This window comes from Felis catus, chromosome E2 (assembly GCF_018350175.1).
Source record: "Felis catus isolate Fca126 chromosome E2, F.catus_Fca126_mat1.0, whole genome shotgun sequence".
NCBI lineage: Eukaryota > Metazoa > Chordata > Mammalia > Carnivora > Felidae > Felis > Felis catus.
In genome coordinates, this window is record NC_058382.1 from 4,220,253 (window position 1) to 4,237,798 (window position 17,546).

General features: G+C 47.9%; 1 protein-coding gene and 1 long non-coding RNA gene across 3 annotated transcripts in view; one reads left to right on the plus strand and one right to left on the minus strand.

Moving 5' to 3' along the window:
- The first annotated feature begins 333 nt into the window (after positions 1-333).
- Positions 334-17,546, plus strand: part of LOC123382433 — a 45,311-nt gene continuing 28,098 nt past the window's right edge. For both annotated transcript variants that reach the window (XR_006590798.1, XR_006590799.1), the window contains exon 1: positions 334-519. This is a non-coding gene — a long non-coding RNA (uncharacterized LOC123382433). The remainder of the gene's footprint in view (positions 520-17,546) is intronic.
- DPRX (divergent-paired related homeobox) lies at positions 11,352-13,743 on the minus strand. Its single transcript, XM_023245884.2, has 2 exons — positions 13,293-13,743; positions 11,352-12,199 (listed from the first exon to the last, which is right to left on the minus strand). Exons 1-2 carry the CDS (start codon positions 13,410-13,412, stop codon positions 11,810-11,812), a joined length of 510 nt encoding a protein of 169 aa, XP_023101652.2. The 5' UTR covers positions 13,413-13,743; the 3' UTR covers positions 11,352-11,809.

Consider the following 17,546-nt stretch of genomic DNA (forward strand, 5'->3'; position numbering starts at 1 on the left):
GCAAGGGGAGCATCGCGGGGCGTCACGGGGGCGAGGGGGGAGGGGGCACCGTACTACTGCAGAGAATGTTTGCTTCGCCACTGCCACTGGGGTCACAGACAAGATGCCGCTGGGGGCGCTTAGCAGCCCTGCACTGGAAACGTGCGCTCAGCGTGGCTGGCGTCCCGGCATCCGGGGCGGGGAGACGCACGGGGGGCGTCGGGGGGGCGTGGAGACAGGCCACACGTCGGGGGGGGGGGGGGGCGTGTGTAGGGGTGGAGATGGGCGGGACCAGCGCCGGGGATTGGTTCGCCGGGACATACTTGAGGCGTCCATTCCCAGGATGCGGGCGCGAGTGGCGTGGAGCCGGTTGAAGAGGCTGGCACTGGGCAGGCGAGCGGACCGTCGAGGAAGCTGGCGTCGGAGGTTGTGGAGGGGCGACGGGATGCCGGACGGACAGGGGTGTTGAGGACAGGGGGCCCCTGGCTCTGCGGACGTCGGGGTGGGGACGCAGAGCCTGCGGAGAGCCTTGCTTTGCAGGTAAGGCACGGGGACCTCAGAGATGTAGGGACAGACATCAGACACCGTGCTAGCATGTCCTCCTGGCCATGATGTGGCAGGCTTTCCTGCCCCGGCTCTTTGGTCCTTACACCAAATTTGGGGAATCAGGGTGAGTGAACATGAAAAGCGTCCTCAGGACAGCGCCTGTTTTTCCCAGGGCAGAAGCTGGTTTCACATAAATCAGAGTTTCCATCTGTTTCTCTGGGTCCAGTTAGGGGCCTCGTTCCTAACTCCTGTTGTTACTCAGGTCCCAGAAGGGAGACATGGGAAGGGGATGGGCCACGGGGAGGTACACAGCCCCGGCTGGGCTCAGGGAGGTCGAGGTGTGGTTGGGGACTTGTTGGAAGTCTAGAGTGCCAGCCACAGCCCTTTCCCTGAGAGGCTGTATGGTTAGGGACATTGTTTGGGCCTGGGCAGAAAGATCCTGACTTGGGGACTAATGGGATGTGATTGATGCAGGAGCCCTGTGGGTTCTTGTAGTGGTGTTTCTGGGCACATTAATAGGAATAAACATCCGGGCTGGCTGAAGAAGCCTCTCCAGCCCATAGTTGTGTGATCATGAGTTTTTTAAATAGTGTTCAGCCACAAGGGGCGCCTGGGTGGCTCAGTCGGTTAAGCGTCCGACTTCCGCTCAGGTCATGATCTCACGGTCTGTGGGTTCAATCCCCGCGTTGGGCTCTGTGCTGACAGCTCAGAGCCTGGAGCCTGTTTCAGATTCTGTGTCTCCCTCTTTCTCTGACCCTCCCCTGTTCATGCTCTGTCTCTGTCTCAAAAATAAATAAATGGTAAAAAAAATAAAAAATAAAAAAAAACATTAAAAAATTGAAAAAATATATTATTCACCCACCAGAAAGATGGAAATCTTGCCATTTGTGAAAACATGGATAAGCCTGGAGGGCATTATGCTAAGATAAATCAGAGAAAGACATACTGTATGATCTTGCTTATATGTGGAATCTAAAAGTGTCAAGTTTGTGGAACCAGAGACAATGGTGGTTGCCAGGGGTGGGGGTGGGGTGGGAAAAAGGGGCAGATGCTGGTTAAAGGGTACAGACTTATTTGTAGGATGCATAAGTTCTGGGGATCTAATGTACAGCCTGCTGACTGTAGTTATTGTATAATTGAGATTTGCAAAAAATAGATCGAAATGGAAACTATGTGAGATGATGGGTGGCTTTTTGTTTCTTTATTTTTGAGAGAGAGCTGCACACACATGTGTGGAGGGGAAGGGCAGAGAGAGGGAGAGAGTCCTAAGCAGGCTCTGTGCTGTCAGCACAGAGCCTGATGTGGGGCTTGATCCCACGAACCACAAGATTGTGACCTGAGCCAAAATCAAGAGTTGGATGCTTCACCCTCTGAGCCACCTGGGCGCCCCAGATGGATGGATTAATGAGCTTGGTTGTGGCAATCATTTCACAATGTATACGTGTATCAAAGCATCATGTCGTACACCTTAAATATGCACAATTGTAATTTGTCAATTAGACCTCTTTAAAGCTAGGGAGAAATACAGACAGTTCCTTAAGTTGGAAATTTGTTAAGTATTGAGTCTTAGGAAGGAGAGAAAACAGCCAACCAAGAAACAGCAGCCGTACCAGATCCTTGGTTGGTCTTCCCTTCCTCCTGGGGTCAGAGACTAGGAGACCCTATGGACACAAATGGGGTGTTTGCCTCAGCTCTAGCCCTTTTCTTTCCTCTGGGTGCCCTGGAGTGGGGTAGACCCTTGCCCAAACCATACACCCTGTTTGCCACCAATTATTCCAACAGGGGAAGAGGCTTACTTACTGCCTAGTGGGCTTGGACTCCTCACCCTGTCTAGGTGCCATCCTGCCCCCTTCCCACATCCTGCAGCAAAGTCATAGGCTTGCCACCATTCCTGTTTTTCAGATTAGGAAGCTGAGGTGGAGAAGTTACATAACAAGATTATTCCTTCCTTTCCGATCTCATTTACACTTTGTTAGCCCGGCCTTCTGGAAGATAAGTGTCTTCAAGTCTTCTAGATGGGATAATCAACTCCTCCAGATTTGCGGGGGATGGGGGGGGGGGTGCTTCTTGGTTTTAGCCATCTGGAAAACCACTTAGGTGCAAACCAACTGTGGGTCACCCAGTTTCTAGACCATAGGTTGGCATATTCTCTTGGCCTGTTGTGTGGCCAGTGAGTAAAGACTGGTTTTTACAGCTTGTAAAGGTTTAGAAGAGGAGGAGGGTGAGTAGGGAGGATGAGGGAGGGCAGGGGTGGGGGGTAGAGAGGAGGCTGGAAGGGACAGAAAGTTGAGGGTGGAGTAGGCAAGGAGATTAGGGTAGAGTCTGGGGGAGGGTTAAGGGCAGCAGGGGGAGGGACAGGGTTGGGGGTGGGTAGAAGGTGCTGGAGGGGAGGGTTAGAATGGGGAGGAGGGGAGGGGAGGCATGGAGATTAGGGTAGAGTCTGGGGGAGGGTTAAGGGCAGTGGAGGGAGGGACAGGGGTGGGGGTGGGTAGAGGAAGCTGGAGGTGAGGGTAAAAATGGAGAGGAGGGTGGGGTCAGCATGGAGATTAGGGTAGAGTCTGGGGGAAGGTTAACGGGAGGCAGAGGAGGGTAGGGGGAACAGGTGAGGGAGGAGAGATAGGAGGAGGAGGAAGGGGACAAGAATATGGAACAGACATGGCATGTGGAAGAGAAAGCTTATTTACTCCCTGGCTCTATGTTACCAACTTATGCTCAACACTTTCAGGGTTAGAGGTTTGAGCCCCACCTGACAGGAGAGGGGAGAACAGTGACCAGGACAGCTCTACTCACTGGAAGGATGCGAGGGCTTTGCTGGTGTTGCCCTGGGATCCATAGAATCCGTGGTGTCAGTGGAGCCCTCACGATGGACATCACGGTGGGGGAAATGTCCTCAAGGACTGGATGACATAAGAAAGGCCTGTGGGACAGAGGGGCTGTTCACTTTGTGGCTTCTTTTAAGGGGCAGCGTGGACAGAGCCCAAAGATCAGCACCCCCCAGTTTCGTGTCCATGAATAAATGTCGCTTTCCTGACCTCCAGCTCCCTTCTTAGCGTGGGGATGTTAATAACAGCTTCTCCCTGAGACTCCGCGTTATCCTTCCAGTGTTGGCCCAAAGAAAGCTGTTCAAAGTCAGTCCTCCCCGTGGGGATCCTTATTCCCGTTTATCAGGTGAGAAGTCAGGGAAAGAGGGCTTAAACCCTATCTGTGGGGTGCCGGATACAGACACAGGGACTGCTCACTGTAAGTATGTACTTGTCTCTTGGGAAGCTCAGGTACCCAGGACTGAGTCTCCCAGCCCCAGGTTCACGGTCCATGCCTACTTGGTTTAGCTTAACCCTCAGACTTCTGTCCATCCTGAGTCCCCCTCAGTCCCGCTCACCCTGGCAGCTTGGCTCTGGGAATTTCTGCTCTCCACCTGCTCCAACAAGAGCCCCTCTTGGCGGCCTCACCCCTGAGTGCAGTCCTCAGCTGAGGCATGCCCCCTCCTAGCTACTCAGTACTCCTCCAGGACCCCCGATTCTTTCGTGAAGCACAGCTCTGTGGTTTAGCATGGAGACGCCCCCAGAACCCACAGGCTCGCTCTCTGAGCCTGCGGACTCACAGTCTTCTTGGGAGAGACAAATGGCCCAGGGAACAGCTGTGGAAATAATTGCTGGTGGCAGGTGCTGTCCGGGAAGTGAGGGTTAGGTCTGGAAATGGGGAGGCCGTCTACACAGAATGAAGGAAGGTCCCTCAGGAGCCGCTGTTCCTATCGAGAGGATGGGAAGGAGGGGATGGTGGGTGAAGGAGAGAATTCGGGGCAATAGGAAAAGACTGGATGGGGCTGTTCAGGCTGGACGGAGCTTTGGTGGAATTGTGAAACTCAGTGAAAACATGTGTGCCTGTTTGGTGTATGGATAGAAGGTGGTAGAAGGGGGGACGCCGGGGCGGCTCAGTCGGCTAAGCATCTGGATTTCAGCTCAGGTCCTGATCTCACAGTTCATGAGATGGTGGAGCCCCAAGTCACCGGGTGTCGGGCTCTGCACTGACAGTGTGGAGCCTGGTTGGGATTCTGTCTCTCTCTGCCCCTCCCCCTGCTCTCTCTCTCTCAATAAATCAATAAATAAAGTTTAAACAATTAAAAAAAAAAGAAGGTGGTAGAAAGGGACGGAGCAGGATTGGATGTAAAAAAAAGGGCTCCATTCTGAGGACACTAGGAAGCCATTCTTGACTTCCTTCCTTTTCTTTTCTAGAATATTCCTTGAAAGCTTACTTTGTGACAGATTTAATTCCTGTATGAATCCTATTGCCTCGCCAGTTACACTATTTTATTAGTGATTCACCATTCTATTAGCTTCTTACACGCAGAAGCTATCTATTCAGTAATTGTGGAAGGAACGATTGAATATGTTTGCATGTGTTTGTAAGCCCTGACACAATAGTACTTGGATGTTGACTTCAACCACAGCTTTAAGAAGGTGCTTTGGGGGGCGCCTGGGTGGCTCAGTCGGTTAAGCGGCTGACTTCAGCTCAGGTCATGATTTCACTGTCGGTGAGTTCAAGCCCCGTGTCGGGCTCTGTGCTGACAGCCCAGAGCCTGGAGTCTGCCTCGGATTCTGTGTCTCGCTCTCTCTCTGACCCTCCCCCGTTCATGCTCTGTCTCTCTCTGTCTGTCTCAAAAATAAATAAACATTAAAAAAAAAAAAGGGGGCGCCTGGGTGGCGCAGTCGGTTAAGCGTCTGACTTCAGTCAGGTCACGATCTCGCGGTCAGTGAGTTCGAGCCCCGTGTCAGGCTCTGGGCTGATGGCTCAGAGCCTGGAGCCTGTTTCCGATTCTGTGTCTCCCTCTCTCTCTGCCCCTCCCCCGTTCATGCTCTGTCTCTCTCTGTCCCAAAAATAAATAAACGTTGGGAAAAAAAAAAAAATTAAAAAAAAAAAAAAAAAAAGAAGGTGCTTTGGGGGACCATCAGGGAAATTTGAATATTACTTGGTATTAGGTTTATCAAGGGCTCTATTTTACTTTACTTTTTAAAGATTTTAATTGGGGCACCTGGGTGGCTTGGTTGGTTAAGCGTCCAACTTCAGCTCAGGTCATGATCTCACGGTCCGTGAGTTTGAGCCCCGCGTCAGGCTCTGTGCTGACAGCTCAGAGCCTGGAGCCTATTTCGGATTCTGTATCTCCCTCTCTCTCTGCTCCTCCCCTGTTCATGCTCTGTCTCTGTCTCAAAAAAATAAATAAACGTTAAAAAAAAATTAAAAAAAAAATAAAGATTTTAATTAAAAAAAATTTTTTTTCTTAATATTTAATTTTGAGACAGAGAGAGACAGAGCACGAGCATGGGAGGGGAAGAGAGAGGGGGAGACACAGAATCCAAAGCAGGCTCCAGGCTCTGGATGCTCAACCAACTGAGCCACCCAGGCGCCCCTTAATTTTTTCTTAAACTCTACGTCCAACATGGGGCTCCACCTCAGGACCGTGAGATCCACGCGAGTCACATGCTCGACTGACTGAGCCGGCCAGGTGCCCCTACCGAAGTCTCTTTTTAAAAGATGTTAAATACTGTGCTCACTTGAACATGAATGGATCTCAGCAGTGAAGTCGTGCACGGAAGAAGTCTCGCGCGCGCGCACACACACACGCTCACATGTTGTGGTTCCGTTTTGGGGGAAGTTCAGCCACAGGCAAACAATGAGTGGAGATGAACGGGGATTCCAGCTGGGGTGGTGCAGATGCCCTCCGAGCACACACGGTAATAGGGCAAGCAGGTCCCCACAGTGGAGACAGTCTCCCCCATTCATCGGTGGCCAGGGGAGAAGGCAGGATGCAAACCCAGCTTCAGGGTCTCCGAGTATCCCCACCCCTGGGGCTGGGAATGGAACCCCTTCCCCCCACCCCCAACCTGGGGTTCCCAGTCTGGCACGCACCCGGGTGGGCTCCAGCCCTTGGCCTCCAGCACCCGCTGCCCCAGCCCTCCCCTGCGGCTCACCCTGGGAACTTGCTCTGGGGATTCTCCAACTCTTCTCAAGAGGTGCACCCCTCCGGACCATTCAGGCTTTAGTGTCTCTCTTGCGCTTTGAGCCTTGTTTAAATACAGTCCTGGGTAGACTTTCGTCCGCTTCTGGGGACCACACGCCCTCCATTCCTGCAACCTGGGCTTTGCAAGTTCCCCAGGTGCTTCTAGTCCTGTCGGCAGGTTTGGGCCACGCTGGGCTGGTACGTGGTGGGAGGGGCTTAGATCTAAGTGAGGCTTCTTATCCCAAGGCTCTAGAAAGGCGTTGGACGAATCAACCAGTCTCCCTCTCCTCTTGTTTCTTTCTTTCATGAACGTTTTGGAAAACTTGGTGAAGGGGTCTGTTCTGCAAACTGGGATGGGGCACAAGCACAAGGAAGTTCCTGATCATGTAAAACTTGCACTCTGGAGTGACGTCCCAGGCAATCAATGGATGCTCTGTACTCTTAAGGGCATATTAAAAAATCCAGGGGTGCCTGGGTTGCTCAGTGGGTAAAGCGTCCCACTTCGGCTCAGGTCATGATCTCGCAGTTTGTGGGTTCGAGGCCCGTGTCAGGCTCTGTGCTGACAGTTCAGAGGCTGGAGCCTGCTTCAGATTCTGTCTCCGTTTCTCTCCACCCCTCCCCCACTCCGGCTCTCTGTGTGTCTCTCTCTCAAAAATGAACATTAGAAAGAAGAGGGGAATTAAACTTAATAAAAAATCCATGGTCGGTGGGGCACAGTCGGTTAAGCGACCAACTCTTGGTCTTGGCTCAGGTCATGATCTCATGGTTCGTGAGTTGGAGCCCCACATTAGGCCCTCTGTGCTGAAAGCTCAGAGCCTGCTTGGGATTTCTCTCTCCTTCTCTCTCTGCCCCTCCCCCCTGGCTTGCTGTCTCTGTCTCTCAAAAAATAAATAGATGGGGCACCCAGGTAGCTCAGTCAGTTAAGTGTCCGACTTCGGCTCAGGTCATGATCGAGCCCCACGTTGAGCTTTGTGCTGACAGTCTGGAGCCTGCTTCAGATTCCGTGTCTCCCTCTCTCTCTGCCCCTCTCCTGCTCATGCTCTGTCTCTCTCTCTCAAAAATAAACATTAAAAAAAATCATAAAAGTTTAAAAACCGATGGGAAACTGAAAAAAAAATTACCCCCAAAAGAATAAGTAGACTCATTTTTTGTTATTGTTGGAATAAACAAGGACATAGAGTTCTTCTTTTTTTTTTTTTAAGTTTATTTATTTAATAGCTACACCCAACTTGGGGCCCGAACTCACGACCTAGAGATGAAGAATCTCGTGGTCCTCTGACTGAGCCACCCAAGCACCCTTGAGTTCTTTATTCTGACCAAGAAAAGATTGAGTCTACTTCCTCAGCTATCACTATTTTGTTTGTGATAATGGATGAGGAAATATTCTTACAAGCAGACCATTATCTCTCTGATAACTGTGGGAGGGGTGGAGGAATTAGGTAACCTCGGTAGCCTCTGCTGTGTGGTTGTTGCTGGGATGCTGATTCCAACAACCAGCGTTGACAAGGTATTTTGAGAAATTAAAGACTTTTTTTTAAGTGATCTCTGCACCCAGTGTGGGGGCTTGAACTTACGACCCTGAGAACAAGCATCACATGCTCTACTGACTGAGCCAGCCAGGTGCCCCTGTTTTGAGAAATTTAAATATGGCCTCGGTATCAGGTTTGTAGAAATCATTGAAGATCACTCCCAAATGAGAATGAGTAAATATTCAAATATTTATTCTTTTAATTCTCAGGTTAGTTAACATACAGTGTAGTGTTGGCCTCAGTAGTAGAACCCAGAGATTCATCATTTACATACAATACCCAGTGCTCATCCCAACCAGTACCCTCCTTAATGCCCATCACCCCTTTTCCCCTCCCCCCATCAACCCTCAGTTTGTTCTCTGTATTTAAGAGTCTCTTATGGTTTGCCCCTTTCTCTGTTTTTTTTTTTTTTTTAAATCTTTTAATGTTTGGGGCGCCTGAGTCGGTTGGGTGTCCCACTTCTGCTCAGGTCATGATCTCTCAGTTCATGGGTTCGAGCCCCACGTCGGGCTCTGTGCTGACAGCTCAGAGTCTGGAGCCTGCTTTGGATTCTGTGTCTCCCTCTCTCTCTGCCCCTCCCTCACTTACACTCTGTCTCTCTCTCTCTCTCTCTCTCTCTCTCTCTCTCTCTCAAAAAATGAATAAACATTAAAATTTTTTTAAATGTTTATTTATTTATTTTTTAGTTTTTTTTTTCAACGTTTATTTATTTTTGGGACAGAGAGAGACAGAGCATGAACGGGGGAGGGGCAGAGAGAGAGGGAGACACAGAATCGGAAACAGGCTCCAGGCTCCGAGCCATCAGCCCAGAGCCCGACGCGGGGCTCAAACTCACGGACCGCGAGATCGTGACCTGGCTGAAGTCGGACGCTTAACCGACTGCGCCACCCAGGCGCCCCAAATGTTTATTTATTATTGAGAGAGAGAGAGACACAGAACATGAGCAGGGGAGGGGCAGAGAGAGAGAGGGGGAGACACAGAATCTGAAGCAGGTTCCAGGCTCTGAGCTGTCAGCACAGAGCCTAATGCGGGGCTCGAACTCAGGTACTGTGAGATCATGATCTGAGCCAAAATTGGTCACTCAACCAACTGAGCCACCCAGATGCCCCCCCTTTTTTTTTTTTAATGTTTATTTATTTTTGAGAGAGAGCACGAGCAGGGGAGGGGCAGAGAGAGGGAGACACAGGATCTGAAGCAGGCTCCAGGCTCTGAGCTGTCAGTGCAGAGCCCGATGCAGGGCTTGAACCCACAAACCGTGAGATTATGACCTGAGCCGAAGTCGGAGGTTTAACCGACTGAGCCACCCCGGTGCCCTTGCCTCCCTCTCTGTTTTTATCTCATTTTTCTTCCCTTCCCCATATGTTCATCGGTTAAGTTTCTCAAATTCCATGTATGAGTGAGGTCATGTGATATGTCTTTCTCTGACTGACTTTTTTTGCTTAGCATAATACCCTCCAGTTCCATCCAGGTTGTTGCAAATGGCAAGATTTCATTCTTTTTGGTTGCCGAGTAATGCTCCATTGTATATATAGACCACATCTTCTTTATCCATTCATCCATCAATGGACATTTGGGCTCTTTCCATACTTTGGCTATTGTCGATAGCTCTGCTATAACCATTGGGGTGTATGTGTCCTTTCAAATCAGCACTCCTGTATCCTCTGGATAAATACCTAGTAGTGCACTTGCTGGGTCATAGTGTAGTTCTATTTTCAATTTTTTGAGGAACTTCCACACTGTTTTCTAGAGTGGCAAATATTTATTCTTGCTGTAGTGAGACCACCCCTGTCGATAATCGACTGAGTTTGTCAAACCAGGGAGCTGACAGCTTTATAAAAGAAAAAAGTGCCCTGATTGGAGACTGGTTGACACAGGAAGCAGGGACACCCTTTGTGGTTGGGTAGGGGGGACATGTTTGGCTTTGTCTGGTTGGTCCAAAGGTGAAGGTGAGGGTCCGGGCAAAGATTAGGGGAGCGCTCGGTCATTAATCTGATCCAGCCCTTCTGGGCTGATGGCTACACAGTTTCGTTTCCCGGTTATGAGCTCTCAGATATGTTCTGGCTCCTGTCCAGATTCAGTCTGCCAGGCTGTCCCAGAGCTTCTCAACCTGGCACTATTGTCACTTGGGGCCGGATAACTCTTCCTGGAGGGGTCTGACCCACAAGCTGAGCTGCTCAGGATGCACTTGGGTACGTGCCAGTGGCACCCTCCTCCCCCCTCCAGCGTCAGCCAAAAGTGTCTCCAGGTGCTGCCAGATGTCACCAGGTGCGCGGCACCTGCCCCTGGTTGAGAACCACTGTGTTACACCAGGATTTCTTGGGTTCAACAGCGTGCTGTCCACAATGTGCATGAGTTTCATCGACGGCACTTGAGTGAAGGAAGCCACACAGAAGGGTTCCCGCAGGATGATTCAATCACGTGAAGTGTACGACCAGGCGAAAGTCAAAGCAGCCTTCTGGGGTCAGGAGTGTCGTCGATGGCTTAGCAGGGGAGGCTGTGTATCCCCTCGGACCACAGCACACGCTGGAGTGGTTGCCTCTGGCCGGAAGAGAATGAGAGGGAGAGAGACTGCAATCCTCTTAAAGCCCCGCCCCCCGCCCCCAGCATGACATCTGTCTGTAAGGTGCTAGTTGGTGAGGAGTGCACACTGGAAAGTGCAAAGCAGTTGGCTTGGCTACTGGCCCGCTCTGAGGCCACCCAGGTTCTGAAGCTCAGGATGGACCAGAGATGCCAGAACCCCAACGCTGCCCCTGCACAACCTGAGGACACCTTTGTAAGACAGGTGCACAGCCTTATGGGCATCTTCCTGCATGGGAGCACCAAGGCCAGGTCTGACAGGTAACAAGTGCATAATCCCACAGGCTCAGAATCTTACGTGTTCCTGACAAAGCACACGGTTAATGGGATCGTCTTTGGCTCATTCACAGATGCTACAAGCACAGGGAGAGAGTGGTTAGGAAGGAAGAAGGCCTGAGAATTTCCTTGGAAGGGCTTGTGGTGTTTCCATTGTCTTAGTAGAGGGAGAAGCAAAAAAGAAAAAAAAGAAAAGAAGAGAAAAATTGGAGAGGATTGGGGGACTGGAGATATTTGGGTGTTCAGGACATAAAATAATGGCTGGGGAGGTGACCAAAAAAAAATAAATAAAAAGGAAAACTAGAAAGAAAAATAACCAACTTCCCACTTACTGACATTGGCTAAATCTTATTAGCGGAACAATGATGAAGAAAAGACAATCACAAAATCAAGACAGAAGAAGCAGGAAAAAAGATAACTGTCCTTAGTAGTCCCATTATGTATATATGTATATCTTTATTGAGATATAACGAAAACATTTTTTCCTCCAGCTTTACTGAGATACAATTGATACATAACATTGTGCAAGTTTAAGGTGTACACGAAGATGTTGATTTGTTACGTTTACGTATTGCAAAATGATGACCATCATGGCATTAGCTGATGTCTCCATGCTGTCAAGATTGTTTTTTGTGATGTACATAGTATCACACTTCTGTGTCTTCTGATGACTTTATACATCCAGGTAGGCTCCATCCTAATGAAGACATGAAACATCACCATCCCCAGTAAGTTTTACTGCCTCTTTCTGCTTAATTCCACCACACGGGCATTTTTGTGTCTTTTTTTTTCTTTTCATGGAGCATCATGGTTTTGAAATGCATCCAGGTTGTGTAGATCTCATATCTGTCCCTTGTTTGGGCATCGTTGCAAATGACAATATGTAATGTTTTGTGTCTGGCTTCTCTCATAAGGCTCTTTGTGGTGATGTAGAACCAAAGGGATTAGCAGTGAAACTTGCAGAAAGAATCTGTGATTCCAAAATGGGACAAAGGGAGTAGATATTAGGATCTTGACAGCAGCCAAAGTGGACTATTTTGTGGCCAGTGGAATGGTCTGGGAGAGCCTTCAAATTGGGGCATATGCGGAGTTGGAAGGAAGGTATTGGATGATCTGTGTAAACCAGGGATGCAGGGTAGGCACCATGAGAGAATCCTGGAGATGTAGCCATGTTTCTCTTGGAAGAGCTGGTCTTGAGGTCCACCCCAGCTACCTGCTCTTGTTCAGGTTCTGGTTTTTGCTGCATGTGCTTGTATTGGGCTTTCTTGAGTTTTGCTCTGTGGTTCTTGAACCAAACCTAAGGAGGAAAAGAGAGGAGCAACCGGTTGGTGAATCCAAAGGAGAGTCCACATGTTTTCATTTTACCTGATACCATGGACAGTGCTAGGTGAGCCCAGCTAGTTGTGCAACTCTGCTTCTCAGATCCTATAGCTGTAAACTCTCCCGACATATGTGAAAGGGAGCAGGAATGAGAGGTGGTGGGGACAGAAAGTGAGGCAAGGGGGGCACCTGGGTGGCTCAGTCGGTTGGGCATCCGACTTCGGCTCAGGACACGATCTCACTGCTTGTGGGTTCGAACCCCGCGTCAGGCTCTGTGCTGACAGCTCGGAACCTGGAGCCTGCTTCGGATTCTATGTCTCCCCCTCTCTCTGCCCCTCCTATGCTCATGCTCATGCTCTGTCTCTCAATAATGAATAAAAAAAAAAAAAAGTGAGGCAGGGATCAAAACACCCAGAGCAGGAGAGACTGATGTCAGCACACTGAGGCTCATGGGCCAATTTTTACCTGCAACTGTGTTTTTGTATGGTCCATAAACTAAGAACAGTGTTGTTTGTGGTTTTTTTTTTAAGTTTTTATTTATTCATTTAAGTAGTCCCTACACCCATCTTAGGGCTTGAACTCACCATCCCTAGATCAAGAGTTGCATGCTCTTCTGACTGAGCCAGCCAGGTGCCCCTAAGAACAGGTGTCACATCTTTAAATGGTTGAGAGAAAGAGAGGGAAAAAAAAGCACAATAAGAATATTTGTGACCTGTGAAAATTATATGAACTTCGAATGTGTGTCTACAAAATTTTGTGGGAATGCAGGCACACCCATTCATTTACTTATTGTTGATGGCTGCTTTCACGCTGTCCCTGCAGAGCTGAATAATTTTGGCAGACGTGACACAGCCCACAGAGTCTAAACTATTTCCTGCCTGGCCCTCTACAGAGAAAAGATTTGCAGATCCTTGCTCTAGGGGTTGGGAGGGAGGGTTTGGGGGTAAGAGTCTGGGTCTTTGGAATCTTGGAGACCAGAGTGGTATTAAGCTTCAGGAATTATCCTAGGGTCTCTGAATTTAGGGTATTCCGGGGAGGTGGCTTGGCAAGGTGAGGCTTTATTCTCCAACCTGGAGTACTGTCGGGTGGATCCCCAGTTTCAAGGCCATCTCCTTCTGCAGGCTGGGTGGGGGGTAAGGGTTCTGACTGAACAAGAATTCCAAGGCTTCCAGTTGGTCCTCAGTGAACATTGTTCGTTTCCTATGGGAATGCTTCTGGTGCTTTCCTGGGAGGGAAGGAGACAAAGGTACAGATGAAGTGTTTCGACAACTCTAAGACACAGGTGTAAGGCACTTCCCTTCCTCAAACACCGGAACTCCTCCTCCCTGTGCACAGAGGTCAGGCTTGGCTCTCAGTCAGGTGACTGAGAGTCCCAGATATGTATGCATGGCGTGAATGACTTTCTGGTTCTGTTTCCTAAGCTTCATTTTGTCACAGCTGGTCTTCCATATACTCAGCATAGGAAAGCACTATATATATTTAAAAAGATTTTGTTGTTGTTGTTGTTAACGTTTACTTTTGAGAGACAGAGAGAGAGGGAGGGAGAGGTGTGAGCAGGGGAGGGGCAGAGAGAGGGAGACGCAGAATCCAAAGCAGGCTCCAGGCTCTGAGCTGTCAGCACAGAGCCTGACGCAGGGCTCGAACTCACAAACTGCGAGATCACGACCTGAGCCCAAGTTGGACGCTTCACTGACTAAGCCACCCAGGTGCACCAAGGATTTTGTTTTTAAGTAATCTCTACACCAAATGTGCAGCTTGAAGTTACAACCCTGAGGTCAAGAGTTGCATGCTCTACTGACTGAGCCAGTGAGGTGCCCCTGGAGAGGGTTATTTAAATAAAGATATTGTGGCTCCTGGGTGGCTCAGTCAGTTGAGCATCCAACTCTTGATTTGGCTCAGGTCATGATCTCAGGGTCCTAGGATTGAACTCAGTGTGGAGACTGCTTGGGATTCTCTCTCTCTCCCTCTGCCCACTCCCCTGTTCACGTTTTCTCTCTCTCTAAAATAGCAATTAAAAAAAAGGGTCCCTTGTGTGTTGACTCATAGATTGTGTGTGTGGGGGAGGGAGGGGCGGACAGGTATAAGGGCAATCTCTGTACCTTCTGCTCAATTTTGCTGTGAAACTAATACTGCTCCAAAAATAGTCGATTAATAATAATAAAACATGGTTACTTTCATGGATTACATTAGTGAAGACACAGATATACACAAACTAAAAGTGTTAAAATACACAGTACTTTATGTAGTGCTAAGTACTCTATAGAGAAGCAAAATTCAGAACAGGGGATAAGTAATTTGTGTGTGTGTGTGTGTGGGGGGGTTAGTTTTAATGACCAGTGAGCGAAGGTCTGTCTGGATGAGGTGAGGGAGTGAGCCATGTACTTCCTTGCAGGAAGGGAAATGCAGACAGAGGGAACAGAATCCCCGAGGAGCGATGAAGAGATGAGTATTGCATAGAGAAGATGAATGGAGAGGTGTTGAGAAATCAGTGTTTCAGGGAACAGGTCATACAGGGTCCTGTCAGGGAGGTGGACAGAGTGTGGGGGTCATCTGGTTCCTGTAGCATCTAGCGCTTCTGGGTTCCTTGAGCTCAACAGGTTATCAGAAGAATAGACAATTGTAGGGGTCACTGGTTCTCAGGCATCTGGACTGATATTTCCATGAGACAATAGATTTGGGATCAGGGCATCCAGTGACAGACAATGAGACAGAGTCTCCAGGAGTGCCAGCTTTGAGTCCCAGCATGGCACTGACCTTTAACACGTGTGTTTGCTCCTTCAGGGTTCAGAAGTTTCAAGTGTAGTTGGAGATGACTAAAGTCCCTCTCTCACAAGGCTACTGAGGATTCAATTAGGTCATGTCTGAAATGCAGGACTTAACATATCATGAGGCTTCAAGGAACGCACCGAATCTCTCACAGTATATCGATGTCATTCTCCCATGCACATGGTGCTTTCAACATGGTCCTCACCTCCTGGTGTTAACACCTTTGTGTACTTCCCATCCAACATGGTACCCGACTTGGTCAGCTTACAGAAAATACCATGAGATGTCACTTCTGAGCTTATGAAAGTCTCTGTGCCTTCTGTCTTGGACACTTTCTCTCTTTTGGATCACTTGTTCCAGGGGAAGCCATATGGAACATCCCTACGGCAAGGACCTCTTGGCAAGGATCTGAGGTCTCCAGAGGAAAGTCAGTGAGGAGCTGAGGCCTTTAGCCAACAGCTTTGTGAACGAGCCCTCTTGGAAGTGGATCAGTCCTCCAGGCTCAGTGAAGTCTTAGATGACTGCATTCCTTGTTGACAGCTTGATTACAACCTCACGAGACCCCGGACTGAACTCTAACAATTTTATTGAGATAGAGTTGACGTATACTAAACTACGTATTTAAAGTGTGCAGTCTCAGTAAATTTTGATGTACGTATACTGACACGCTCATGAAATTATCTCCGCAATCAACACAATGCATATATCTATTTATCCTCCGTTTCCTCGGATCCCTTTCAAAGTCATCCACCTGATGTCCTCAGGTCATTGTGGCCTTGACTCCATACTTGTTAAGCACAATAAGACAAGATAAAGAAATAAAGAACAGAAAAAAGGAAAAGATGAATATAGGCCAAGTTCACTTATGAAAATAGTTTCAAAAGTCCTTAAAATACGTTGACTGAACCCAACATTGCTATTTTAAATAAATACATCAAGAGTAAGTATGTTTTATCTCAAAGGATAGGATATTTATCAGAGCTTATCAGACTGTACAGGTTAAATATGTGAAGTTTATTATATGCCAACTATATCTCAATAAAGCTGTTAAAAGTAAAAATCTTAGGAGCCAACTTGATTATTTATATTTATAGGACTCTACACCCAACAATGGCAGAAATTAAGTATTCTTTCCAGTACATATGGAACATTCATCCGGATAGAGCATATGCTGGGCCCCAAACCAAGTCTGAAAAAATTTTAAATGATTTAAATCATACAAAATATGTTCTCTGAACATAGGAGTTAAGATAGAAATGTGTAACAAAAATAACTGTAACATCTCTCCTCCAGTGTCTGAGATTAAACACATTTCTGAATCAAACATGGGACAAAGAAGAAATCAAATGGTATTCGGTCAACTGGATATCCTTACAGGAAAAAAAATGAACTTCAACCTTTATCTTGAACCATATGCAAAAAATGAGCTACGGGTAGATTTCAGACATAAATATAAAGCCTAACTCTAAAACTTCTGGAAGAAAACATCAGAGAAAATCTTTGAGACCTTGGGTCAGACAAAGGTGTCAACAGCACAGAGTATAAAAGTAAAAATCGAACTGGGGTTTACAAAGATGAAAAAGTTTGCTCTTCAAAAGACTGCGTTGAGAAAATAGACGACGGGGCACCTGGGTGGCTCGGTTAAGCCTCTGACTTCGGCTCAGGTCACGATCTCATGGTTTGTGAGCCTCATGTCGGGCTCTGTGCTGACAGCTCAGAGCCTGGAGCCTGCTTCGGATTCTGTGTCTCCTTTTCTGTCTGCCCCTCCCTTGCTCATGCTCTGTCTCTCAACAGTAAATGTTAAAAAGAAAAGAGGTGAGTACATAATGGAAGAAAATATTGATAATACATGTGTCAAATTCATATCCAGAATATACAAAGAATTCAATGACCTAACAATTCTGTTCCTGGTAAAAACACCACATGAAGGCTTGTATGTGAATGTTCCTACCAGTTTTATTCATAGTAGCCAAAAATTTGGGATAACCCAACAGTATTCATCATACAGCAAGTAATGGATAGCCAAATTGTGTTGTATTCATACAATGGAATAGTACTTCACTAAAACAGAATGAGCCACTCATACAACACAAACGTATCCCAAAAACATGCTGGGCAAAGGCAGGGGCACGCACAGAAGAGCACATACTCTGTATGTTGATTTATAGGCAATACTAGGCAAGCGAAGATAATCTGTAGGGCAAGAAAGCAAATCACATGGTGCCTGAGGCTAGTGGTCCCTGTGTTGTGTGTGGGGACGGGGTTGGGGGATGATGACCACAATAGGATGTGAACTGTTTTAGGGTGATGGAGATCTTCTGTGTTTCCACTGGGGTGGCGGTTCATAGGCATGTACACTTGTCAAAACTTACTTTTAAGTGTGCACGTAAAAATGGATAGACTTTAATCATAAATTGCACATCAATAAAGTTGATCTTTGTAACCCCCAAAAAGAAGATCTTGGCAAATCAGGGCGCAAAGCCATCTTGCCACGCTCTGTGAAAGTTATATATGAAATCCCTCTAGCAAACACTGTACTGAATGGAAAAACATGTGCA

Bases quoted from the DNA above. Each gene is read 5' to 3' on its own strand.
- DPRX (XM_023245884.2), bottom strand. From the start codon at position 13,412: ATGTTCACTGAGGACCAACTGGAAGCCTTGGAATTCTTGTTCAGTCAG. The intron at 12,200-13,292 runs GTTGGAGAATAA...TTTCCTCCTTAG, and splicing joins TCCACCCGACAGTACTCCAG to GTTTGGTTCAAGAACCACAG.